We start from the raw sequence: 12,146 nt of genomic DNA, 5'->3' as shown, positions 1-12,146 counted from the left end.
CTTATTCCCTAGGCCACAACAATCCACTCTACTTTTCTTAAGATGCTAGAATTATGTTGTTTATGTTACATCTTTACTAAATAATTTTCAGGTGGTTTTAGGCTCAATATTCCGTATAATCTTAATCCAAACAGTTATATTCAAATACTCGGATATTTATAAATAATGTAAGACCTTAAAATATTACCTGCATCAAATCTTGTTTGTTTACATACTGCGAATCCGTCGTGTCGTTTTGGATTGTTGTATTTTCTACTCATCCGCCAGTTTCCGCTCTCTGACTCAATCGATACACCTGGATAAGAAAAAGTAAGGAATAAGTATAAGGTAATTGTAATGTATTCGTTTTCGCATGTGTAATGACTGTAATTAATAAATCTAGGGGAGAATGATAAAACAAATGATGATGTGTATATATTTTTTTTACAATAGCATAAGTATTGTTTTTACCGTATTCTTTGTAGGAATCAAAACTTTTTTCTGTCAAAAGTTTAGTGAATGTTAAGTTCGTATCATCTGCCCAAACAAATTCTGCATCAGGAAGCTATGATAAAAAGTCGAGTAAGCATGAGTATTTTAGTGATTTTATAGACCTATAGAACTAGTTTAGCAGTCAAGTGGTTGGTAAGTTTTTAATATAAATGAACGTGTTATAGTACTTACAGTTACATTTTCTTTGACGGTTTCTATATTATATAAACCAATATAGCAATGTGTGCTGTTCTGAGAACACAAGTTCTTTACAAAGTTGTTCTCGGCATCATTATGTATTGATGCCAAAGTTGAGTTCATTTTCTCACATTCTTCTGATGTATAATTCCAACTACTGCCGTTAAATAGATAGTAGCAATGCTCATTGTGGTAACTCCAATCAGCTTCACAATCTAAATAGAATAACTGTCACATTTGTTTTTAACCACAACGACCCACTGCTATGTATAAGAATTCGAATAAGCGCCCCGTTTTGAATAAACACCTCCACCCCCATAAAACATGATTTTGAATAAACGTCCCCTTTGAATACCTCCCCCCCCCCCCCAACCCCCCACCCCCCGGAATTTATTTCCTTGATTAAACGCCCCGCCACATGCACACAGTATCAACACATTTCTATTTGTAGTAGAACTCATTGATTGACATGATCTACAATTCACCAAACATTTTGATACAAGTTTTACTTTATTTATCACTTCTCGATATTAATTGTGATGTATTTTTAAATATCTATGGGGGGGGGGGGGGTATTTATTTGAGTATACATGTTCCCATCCGAAAAAATATACACCTACCAGAATAAACACCCCTATGCTTAATATTCCATATAATCTTAACAAAAAAGAAATTACTCAAATTATTAGAATAAATAAGTTAATAATGTTATTATTTTGTACCTACAATAATTTCAGATATTTCAAATTGTATTGTTTAATATCAATAAGTCACAATAAAATAACAATAATACTGGTATTAATGTATTTTTAGCACTCATTAATAGGATTAAGGAGAGGCCATCATTTAGTATTAATACCCTTTTTAATGGGATTAAATTACAGCTCGTCTCTTAATTAACACCATTTTTAGATTATACTTAATTAATTTTAATACTATTAGGTACTATGTACCTAAAACGAGTAAAAAACTCGCTATCGGTTGAAATGTGTGCACCTTTTCCCGACATAATGGTTTTGTTTTTCGTTTAGAAACTGAATTGTGTTTAGGTTATGCATGCTATGGTAAAATGTAGATAAATTTAAGTAGTAATATTCTATTAACAATTTACTCACATATAGCCATAAAAGCTATAGCTGTTAAAAATGTATTGTCCCCCCCCCCCCCCCCCAAAAAGTTGAAAATTAAAGATTTGAAGAAAAAAAGAATTTCAATGACCCACTTCGCAGGTTTTAGTAAAATTAATAAGTTCCGTAGAAAAGAAAAAAAAAATGTTTTTACTTCTAAAAATACAAAGTAAACTTAGTCACATATAGCTATAAAAGCTATAGCTGTTAAATATGTAGGCCTATTGTCCCCCAAAAAAGTTGAAAAATAAAGATTAATTTAAAAAAAATGTCAATAGGCCTAACCCACTTTGCAGGTGTTAATAAAATTAATAACTTATAATGTCAGAAAATAATAAAAAATGTTTTTACTTGTAAAAAGACAAAATAAACGGTTAAATTCAACCAAAAACCCATTGACTTCCAGTCAATTTGACTATGTTTTGCTTTAAATTTTAGTTTTTAGGTAAATAATTTAGTTTTTCGATCCAATTTTTTGTCAAAGTGAATAACTATTATGTGAAATTAAAATGGCATAAGACTATTCAACAAAAATATTTTAAAACTTTTTTTCGGGGTGACAATATATATATTCAATATTCCCATTTTTACTCGGGGTACCCGAGTCTAGGACTCATTTTCTCCTCCTCCTCTTCTTCCTCCATCTGGACATTATTGCGATTTTTAAAGTACTACTCCTCCCTTATTAGTTGTAGTATTGAGCTGGGATTTGGCATGAATATACTACAGGGATATGTCCTCAAATCTATAGAGCCGGATTTTTAAATTTGAAACCAGATGCAGCCATATGACGTCTCGAAGATGGTACCATATAGCCGTATTTGGTAGGTTATTGTATGTGACGTCACATCCCGTCTTATGACGTCATTACAGCTTCATTTGCTGTACCCCGAGTATCGCACATTCGTGCTTTTTTGTTAATTAATTTGTTTAATTAAGAAGCCACAATGTGTGACACACACCACAGCGTTATGCAGTTATGTGCGGCTTCTTGGCGTAGTGGTTATCACGTTTGCTTAACACGCAGAAGGTACCTGGTTCGAGCCCGGGCGAAACCTTTTTTTTTTTAAACTTTATGGTGAAAAGTACTGTATACGCAATATGATAATTATACACAGTATATCTTATTTTTATTATTTTTTTAAATACTTATTTTGTGTAATCGGTAATTATCACTTTTACACATGTTTATTTTGCTTTGTGCTTATTACCATATTTATTTGTAATTTAAATGGATTAAAAAACTTTGTGTAACCCACATTTTTAGTGTAAGAGGTTTCGTAGTGTATTGGTTGTCAAGTCTGCTTAACACGCAGAAGGTCCCGGTTCGAGCCCTGGCGAAACCTATTTTTCTTTAAATTTATGGTGAAATATACTGTATACGTAATATGATATAGAGTATATCTCGTTTTAAGACTCGGGGTACCTGAGTCTAGGACTCTCTCATCTTTTCCTCTTCTTCTTCCATCCGGACACTATTGAGCAAAAAGTGCGATTTATAAAGTACTACTCCTTCCTTATTCGTTGTAGTATTGAGCTCGGATTTAGCATAAATATACTACAGGGACATGTCCTCAAATCTATAGAGCCGGATTTTTTAATTTCAAACCGGATGCAGCCACATCACGTCTCGAAGATGGTACCGTATAGCCGTATTTGGTAGCGCGGTTATTGATGTGTATGTGACGTTACATCCGGTCTTATGACGTCATTACAGCTTCTTTCGCTGTACCCCGAGTATTGCACATTCGTGCTTGTTAGATGTGTATTGGGTAGGGAGAGAGAGTAGAGTTACTTTCAATTAAGTTGAATATAACAAACAATCGTTAGCCGTATTCATCTCACACTAAAGATTGATTCCTTGTAACGCAACGAAAATACGTAAGCGCAGCGGAAGTGATTCGACCAACATAGCACGATAGATCTTTATCACTCCCGTCGTGATTGGTCAAATGGCTTGCGTTGCTTCTCCTATAAAACATAAGGGAAGTCCTTAGAGATTTTAAGTATGATTGGTGAATATGACCACTACATTTTATGAAGAGATTGTCATTGACAAAAAATCTATTTTTTAAGGAAACCAACAAAAAACTGTCAATTTGAAATCTTGTATTAGTTCTTTATCATTAGTTTACTAGACATAACGTTGTAATTGTTGCTGCCGTTGTTTTTTTAACCGGACCCTGATCGGGCCTTGTAAGGAAAACACTGATTTTATTCTATGGGGTCACAACGTGCTTCAATCCTATTAGACACTTGTTACGCACGCTTTTTACAACTGAATACATTTAAGTTAAAATACAAAGACTTGCATTTCGATAATAGTAAAATCGTAGTATGTGCATCATTACATTATTTTCAAGGTCGTAACAGTTTAAACATTCAGTTTATCATAAATACATACTGAGAACTTAGCTGGTAATTATAGCAATGAATAATTGACTCAATTCTTTTGAATATTTTAACAGAATTCATAATCGCGGAAATACAGTAATATTAATTTGTTTACCCTTGTATTTGTTATTGTAGAATGACTGTTATTGTGATTTTAATATATTAACGCATAATACCTGTTGTTTCTGATTCATCAATATTGTCTTATGCGGGTTCACCCATGAAAGAATGATACTGACAATTATTATGTTTTCTTTATTTTGTTTTGCTATAATATGATATAAAGCAAACTCCGAGAAGAAAAAAAGTGAGAAGACATGTTTGGCAATTGTCACTTCAACATTTTTTTTTAAATGCATCAATTATTACACCTAATTGTAGCTGGAATGTTTAGACTAATTAAAATATTACATAAATTCATCTTCAACAACATTTTTTAATTTTTCACTTTTTTGTTGAAACTAAAACAACAAAAATCTAAATTCTTAGAGGTGACGTTTTGTCGACACTTTCGTCAAATTTAGACTCTGTCTACGCTATCAAAGTTTATGTGACAAAAATGTGATGTGCCCATAAATGGACATGATGATGTCATATCACTACTATATTTGGGCATATTACTACCATATTTGGGCACATCACACCTTTCTTGTCAAACTAGTGTAGACAGAGCGTTAGTGTTTTGGTTCAACATGAATACAGTATACAAATTCAAGAATTACCTAACACACGTTTTCTCCAAAGTTCAACACGTTGTTTAGACACGTAAATATATTATCTTATCTTAATCAGTTGAATCGGCATAGTTTACACATAACCATTAAAAAAGTACACTGTGTTACCATATAGTGCAATCCAATACTATTATTCATCTTGTAATTACCATATACCTCAATATCTGTTGTTGATTTTACGAATTATATTACTTTTTTTTTTATTATCTTCCCGGCAACAATTTTGTTAATTTGTAGTTCGTTTGCAATAGCAACCGATATATTAGCTTCCGATATTCTTTTAATCAAAATTGAAAACAACAGCAGTAACAACAATATTTTAATGAATAATTAGTGTAAAATTAATTAATTAAATGAATTGAACAGTAATCCTGAATTTATTTCACTAATTATGATTTAATAACCGGAATAAAAAAAAAATTCAATGAGTATTTAATGAAATAATTTTTAAAATACATTTTTAAATTGGTTTTGTTCGATAATGATTCGAAAAATCATTATCGAACTAAACCAGAAAGTAGTTCACGAGAGCTTTAATAATCGAGTTTTTTTTCTCGGATCTGAAATTACATGAAGCAAACAACTATCATCAATGTATAAAACAATATGAAATATCTGAATAAAGTATAATTAATAAATTAATACTTACATGGCGAGGCTTTGGTCATGAAAAATAGACTGGCAAATGAAATCACATACATTTCAAAATAAAACATCGTTCTTTCTTTTGTAGGCTCAGTAGGCCTATTCAAATGAAAATGTATCGTCTGTTTTGAAACTGCGTCCGAACTCGTCGCAAACGATTCCGTTTATTTCACGGGATGCATAGTTCAAAATATGATCAACATTGTCTAAATGTGTATGATGCTAATGAAGTTGTATTGGTGAATTGGAGCTGAAGGTGTTGGCATAGACCTTTTAAAACCTCCTCATCAAACTACACTCATGTCACGTTTAAAACACTGTAGTAGAAAATGGTGTTAGATAATAATATTTCTTACTGTGATTGATGACGCGTTTAGTTTCTTCGAAAAGTTCGTTTTCGTCGATGCAGCCTACATTTTGTTGAAAGGCTTAAACACTTGTCCGATAATAATATAACGGTTACCTGAAAATGCGTTTCTTATGCCTACTGTGTGTCCAAAAAGCAATCCTCTTTTAGTTTAACAACAATCGCCGAAATCGGCGATTATTTTCTCGAGTAACGTAGGCCTACATTCGTTACTGAAGCTTGGCGACGATTTACTTGTCCACCTGCAGTGTCGTTTGATGGTGACACTCTTTTATCTACAGTGCTCATTTTAATAGAATGATGACGTCACTCAATCTCCCAATAATAATAATACAGTGTGATGTGAAGTAAGCTTTTATTGTTTCTACATACTCATCGTTAATACCAACGAGAAATCACTCAACCATAACATAGTAACAGGTAAAATAAAATGTAAAGCTTATATACATTGTCATAATATTCATATATTCTGGTTTATTTGCATTTATTATTCATGAGCATTAGCAACAAAATAGTGCTTGTTTTTAATAGTCTTTTCAATCAATCAATCAATCAATCGATCAGTCAATTAATCAATCAATCAATTAATCAATATAAGTAACATAACTTTTTTCTTGCAGTTAAAAACGGATTTTTTTAAAACTCAACTTTAAAATATGAAATGCGAATAGACCTACTTGTAATAACACCACGTTAATATGCATGTTAAAAGGCTATAGATAAGAGAGTCTAAAACAAGAAATGAATACAGTAGCATCCTTAACGAGAATAGAACGCGGATTCAGTTTAATATAGTTTTTGACTATTTACCAAAACGGCACCGTCTCCGTTGTTCTGTGTGGACGTATCTTACGCGCATTGTCATGGTTTTTTTTCAATGTTTAATCAATTAATTAATTTTATATCTGGTACTGTGACATGTCATACCTAACTTATTTAATTTTACTAAATTGGCTAAGATTTATTAGTTTCTTTTTTTCACATTGCTTCAAAATCAGTTCCGAAGCCAACTTCCGAACTCAACAAAGTGTGTTCGGTTAGGAGTGGCCGAAGAATAACCGTCGTTCGTTTCTCGAAAAATGTCCTCTTAAATAGGGGTGTACCGAAGGAGGGATTCTACTGTATTTTTAATTTGTTAGGCCTATGCCCTTTTGAAAAAATAATTTCAATGTGGGTGTGCGCGTATAATGCACTCGTTGATTGTACACGCACCAGGATGTGAGTTCATCCTCGGTTGATCAACTTTCGTTGAAAAAATAATAATTAAGTGTAACAATCCTGTTTACAAACGACTTAACAGGATATTGTGTACACTTATATAAGGAGTACTAATCATCTGCGAAAGTATTAAGTAACCATACTGTACTGTAGCAGAATGTAATCAAAAGAGGGCGCAATGCACAAAATTAAAAACAAATAGTTACACCGATCATCGGAAAATGTAATCTGAAATATTCGTGAAAAAGAATATAGAGTAATGTGATAAAATAGATGTTAAAATGATACATTTTTCGTATATGAAATAAATGTAATACAAACACAAATCACAAAGAAAAACACGACCAATCCGTTGCATTAATAGAGCGAAAGTGAATTTAAAAACTCTTAAATATTCATTATACAGTAATTAAAATACCGCAAGGAATATCTGCCCTCTAGGAGAATCGAAATGTTATCAAAGTAAAGCAGGGATATTGTTATTTTTAAAATTATAGTTTCAATGAAAATATATCATATACATGTATAATTATTTTTTCATTTTGTATTAATTATTTTTTAAACAATAGGCCTAATAGTTTTTTAAACTTAACTGTATGATTTATTTACATAAAGAGACAAACGAAAATATAGTTAATTAAATATTAATAATTATTTTGTATAATACATTACATTTTTTAATTATACAGAATGTTCTATATACAGCAGCACCGCATTGCATTTTCACTGGTTTTAAAGGTACCACTACAATTTACGTTGAGTATCTTATCCTTATTAAAAGTGTATACCATTTACATTAGAACACTATTATATACATTATCGGTATTCAAGTTTCAAACCAATACAATTCACATTTGATTTTCGGTCTTAATTTGCTATATACACCAGATGTCGTTTTGTGTCTAGCCTCCACGCAGACGGCCCGTCATTTGAATGGTACTCTCATTGGCGATGCCATACGATTGTAAATTTCGTTGGTCTTCGAGATTTTTGCCGCCAAATACCAACAACTGTTGACTTGGAGAAATTCCAGTTTTTATCTCGATTTTCTTTTTCAATTCACGCACGAGGGTAGATCTCTTCATTCCCGAAAATGTAAGTGTATTTCCGTTGGTGGTCTTGACGAATACTTGAAAGTTGTCGATTGTGATGTCCTGGCAGTCTCTGTTGAGCAAGTAAAGTAAATTTAAACGTAACTTACTAGTATTTAAATAGAAAAATGGTAGTGCATTGGTAATTTGTATCTAATTCATGAAATAGTAGGCATCCGCATAAGCTTTTTCCGTTCTCATACTTTAAAAAACATTCACATTTTATTTCAAATCCAATTTATTGATGTCATCGTACGTCGATATAGGCTTACAGCAATTTATTTCTCGGGTGGTGGTCAACCACTAAACAATTCTTCGAAAGGCCAAAGGTTAAGTTAACTATTTGCAATATTCGAACCTAATATTATCAATGACCTCGTTGGCCTCTTAATTGTTTGTCGCCATTATAATCATCGTTATCATTATCATCGTCATCATCATATTCATCATTATCATCATCATCGTCATCGTCATCATCATCATCGTCGTCGTCTTCGTCGTCATCAGCATCATCATCATCATCGTCGTCGTTGTCGTCATAATCGAATCATTTTCATCATTGTCATAAATAATGATTGGTCATTACTCACCGTCCTTGTAAGAGAATTTCTATGATCTTTTGATCTGATTGGACGATTTCTCTCAACCATCTCAACACGTTTCTGAGTGATTCTTGAGTAAACTGCTCAAAAAGATTCTCTGATGGATTGTGGAAGTTTGGAAGATCGTATTTCTCCATGTATTTGATGAGCGTCCGCAGCAGGTCCTTAAAGCGATCATGAAGATAATCTTGGTGCCATTGTGTAACGCTTGTATCATCGTTAAGATACAGCATGCATGTCTTTAGATGGTATGACGACAACATTCCAAGTTGAGAAGCACCTCTCTTTACTCGAATCGTCTTCAAGATCTTCAGACAAGCTCTGCGGCATTCATTCTGCCAATCCATATCACTTATGATTATCTGTTCCTTCTGTGTGTAACTCCTACGCCACAGCTGATCGTAGATGTTCTGTCCAGGTGCCTGTCGAGAGTTTGGACTTTCTGCTTTTGGGTGTCTCTTTGCTACGTACCTGGTGCCATCGAGTTCGATGCACGGCACAATATCAATCGATAGTTGTTTTCTGCTGTCATATGTAACATTTATTGTTAAGGCTGGTCCATTAACACTTAGTCTAGCAGTAATCCCAAACAATTCTTGGTTTATCTGGTTCACTACTCCCTGAACCAAGGACTGCATCTGTCGAAATGTGGATATCGGGTTGATATAGCCATTAACAACGCAGTCGTTCAGATGTGTGGCACCATCTCTAACTTTCTTTATGAAATAATAGCCTGACGAGTGAGTATTGCATCCCTCGGCATTTTCTTCTGCTTTCCACAGATCAGTGCCCATCTTTATAGGGACCAGAAGGTCAAATTCATCCTCTCGTATCACCTTCAAACCCTCATAAGAGCTTCCTTGGTGGTAAATTGTTCCAAACACGAAGTTAGATGTCTTGAAGTTATCTTCCAGGATCAGTTTGATCTTCTCAACGACAGTCTTAGCGCGCTTTTGTTCAACAACAGGAATGCTCACATGTTCGTGGAAGTATTTTCTCAAAGCGTTAAGAAGTGGATCTCGGCTGCTTTCGAGCTGTCCAATTTGATTTTCTTCTTCTCCATCGGTATCCCGTTTACGAACATGTTGTTTATTCGCCATGGTACAATTTTAACTTTCTGAAAGTATAGCAATATTTGTTTTTGGTGAAACATTACAAAATATAGATTTCTACACAAGCATGTAGGCCTAAACTTGAAATACAAATTTATTAATGTTTTTATTTAGTAATAATTATTATACAGATATTGCCTGCTTAGAGGTGAAATATACTATTTGAAATCCCGAGGGAATGGTATTTGCAACCAATCACGTTCACGTATTTACATAGCCTATGTAATATAAACATATTCAGCATGAATAGCATTTAAATTGTGATAATATCACAATGTAAATTCTATTTTAAAATCCATTTTGTAAATGTTCTTACAAATGGTCCATGATGAGATAACAATTTAGAAAGGCCCTATATAGACAAGACAATTTATCATTTCAAATTTTTAAATATATACAGTTATTTGAAAATGTATTTAGAAAAAACATACGATATGCCTAAAGGTGTTTATTTACCCCACCCACATATGCATAGTTTGGATTTTATTCTTCCTCACCCTCCCTGACATTTCTGGCTAAAACACTTGTCGACAGTAATTGAAATACATTTTGCACTAAGCCTATATATTCCAAACCATAAATCAAAATGATTATAGCTGGCCTATTAAGCAATATTTATTCAAAACAACGCATTCATCAGACATGACATGACAATCCTTTATCTTATAATGAGCTCATTATGATTGATTGTATATATACAGATTATAGATTTTTAAGGCTTGCTTGTCTGCGAGAGAACTTGGAATTTCCAATTGAATGACGTAATCACACGTCACGGCAATAAACTCGCTGAAGCAAATTTGACACCGACGTGACGTACATTATTACATAAGTTGGGAATTCCCATTCTTGTGTAATAATAAACGTCAAAGCCTAGTAATTCTAGCATATGTCAAGACTGTTTTGTCATTATTTTTATTAGAAATCGCCAAAGCACGTTTATGGAATTGGCTGTGTAGTACAGTATGATAAAAAATTAATTATTCTTATTATTCTTATTATTCTTATTGTATCTAAAAACTCTGTAAATAAAATGTTTATAGTTCACAATTTTAGCGGTAAATGCAGTATTCGATTTTGAAACAGTTGGATGAAAAAAGTGGGGCACAATTAATATATATATATCATAAATCATAACATTTATCATAAATCATGACATTTATCATAAAGCATAGGCCAGATGAGCGCGGATGTCATTAGGGATAGGCCTGCACAGTACATTAATCAGTGGCGTCCTTGACATTTGACACATTAGCATTAGTCTTATTATCGTCATCACAATATCATAAATTATAATATTAATAATCTAATGTTTTTCAGCTCTCATCGTTTTTATAACAGCACAATTGTAGTACAATCACAGAGTTCATTTCCCTCCGATATTGTGTATTTAAAATGGACTTGCTCTATGTAGGCCTATCGGTTATTTTTCTTAAATAGCCTTCTTAAATTAAATATACAAAACAATATAAAATGTTTTTACTTATTTCATTACATAATAAACATATGAATAACAACTAACATGACATGAAGACAATAACGTACGTGGTATCGCATCATAATATGTAACGTTCTTGTACTTACATGTATTTGAATTGTAATTTCTCTCTGTGCTCCGTACGTATAAACGTAATAGGGCCTACTCTCTTCGTTGAAGGTTGTGAGTAGACTAAGAGCATATTGCACAAAATAATACTCTTATGTCGACATCAGGGAATTTCCAAACGAACATGGAAATCCCCAATCTAGAGTTCCAGAACGTTCTCTTCTTCATTCTATGTTTGTGTTGGGATTTTCGATGAACTATTTATAGTAAAGCAATGAACATTTTGCTGTGTTGCTCTCTCAACTCAAAAAATAATCAATTCATGCAGCGGATTATCATCATCGAATGTGATTGGTCCGAGCTTACCACCCGATCCTGTAGCAGCTGTCACTAGACTATATATACTGTAAGACTATCGTCAGTTATCTAGAAAAGAGTCTAGTCGAGTCTTTTAATACACAATATCTCTTGTCATTAGGTTCATATCACAATGTATAACGTCGTATGTGTATTCAGGATACCCATGCACCGGGAACCAGAATAGCAGGTTTTATCGTATTTTTATACAGCAGGGAAGCCAAATGGTATCTTACATTATGAAAACTTGATTCGTTGCCAATATGAAAAGTCCTTCCTAGGCA

General features: G+C 33.1%; 2 protein-coding genes and 1 long non-coding RNA gene across 3 annotated transcripts; all 3 read right to left on the bottom strand.

The window, feature by feature from the left end:
• Positions 1 to 37: 37 nt before the first annotated feature.
• On the bottom strand, positions 38 to 5,879 carry LOC144841098 (snaclec coagulation factor X-activating enzyme light chain 1-like). Its single transcript, XM_078697282.1, has 5 exons — positions 5,574 to 5,879; positions 664 to 884; positions 451 to 544; positions 188 to 295; positions 38 to 45 (listed from the first exon to the last, which is right to left on the bottom strand). The coding sequence occupies exons 1-5, from the start codon at positions 5,638 to 5,640 to the stop codon at positions 38 to 40; spliced, it is 498 nt and encodes a 165-aa protein (XP_078553408.1). The 5' UTR covers positions 5,641 to 5,879.
• On the bottom strand, positions 2,869 to 3,553 carry LOC144841374 (uncharacterized). The gene is made up of 2 exons (XR_013612020.1): positions 3,504 to 3,553; positions 2,869 to 3,171 (listed from the first exon to the last, which is right to left on the bottom strand). It is a non-coding gene; the product is annotated as an uncharacterized LOC144841374 (long non-coding RNA).
• A 2,133-nt stretch (positions 5,880 to 8,012) lies between the features above and the next one.
• LOC144841352 (cyclic GMP-AMP synthase-like receptor 3) lies at positions 8,013 to 11,759 on the bottom strand. Its single transcript, XM_078697669.1, has 3 exons — positions 11,544 to 11,759; positions 8,836 to 9,964; positions 8,013 to 8,318 (listed from the first exon to the last, which is right to left on the bottom strand). The coding sequence occupies exons 2-3, from the start codon at positions 9,945 to 9,947 to the stop codon at positions 8,057 to 8,059; spliced, it is 1,374 nt and encodes a 457-aa protein (XP_078553795.1). The 5' UTR covers positions 9,948 to 9,964; positions 11,544 to 11,759; the 3' UTR covers positions 8,013 to 8,056.
• Between the last annotated feature and the right edge of the window lie 387 nt (positions 11,760 to 12,146).

The sequence above is a fragment of the Antedon bifida genome, chromosome 4 (assembly GCF_963402885.1).
Source record: "Antedon bifida chromosome 4, ecAntBifi1.1, whole genome shotgun sequence".
Taxonomy (NCBI): Eukaryota; Metazoa; Echinodermata; class Crinoidea; order Comatulida; family Antedonidae; genus Antedon; species Antedon bifida.
The sequence above is the reverse complement of the archived record's forward strand: the minus strand, read 5'-3'. Positions and strand labels throughout refer to the sequence as shown.

Coding starts and splice junctions, on each gene's coding strand:
- LOC144841352 (XM_078697669.1), bottom strand. CDS start 9,947: ATGGCGAATAAACAACATGTTCGTAAACGGGATACCGATGGAGAAGAA. Junction 8,319..8,835: donor GAAATTCTCTTACAAGGACG/GTGAGTAATGAC, acceptor CTTGCTCAACAG/AGACTGCCAGGACATCACAA.
- LOC144841098 (XM_078697282.1), bottom strand. CDS start 5,640: ATGTTTTATTTTGAAATGTATGTGATTTCATTTGCCAGTCTATTTTTC. Junction 545..663: donor CCGTCAAAGAAAATGTAACT/GTAAGTACTATA, acceptor TTTTTATCATAG/CTTCCTGATGCAGAATTTGT. Junction 296..450: donor TGATTCCTACAAAGAATACG/GTAAAAACAATA, acceptor TTTCTTATCCAG/GTGTATCGATTGAGTCAGAG.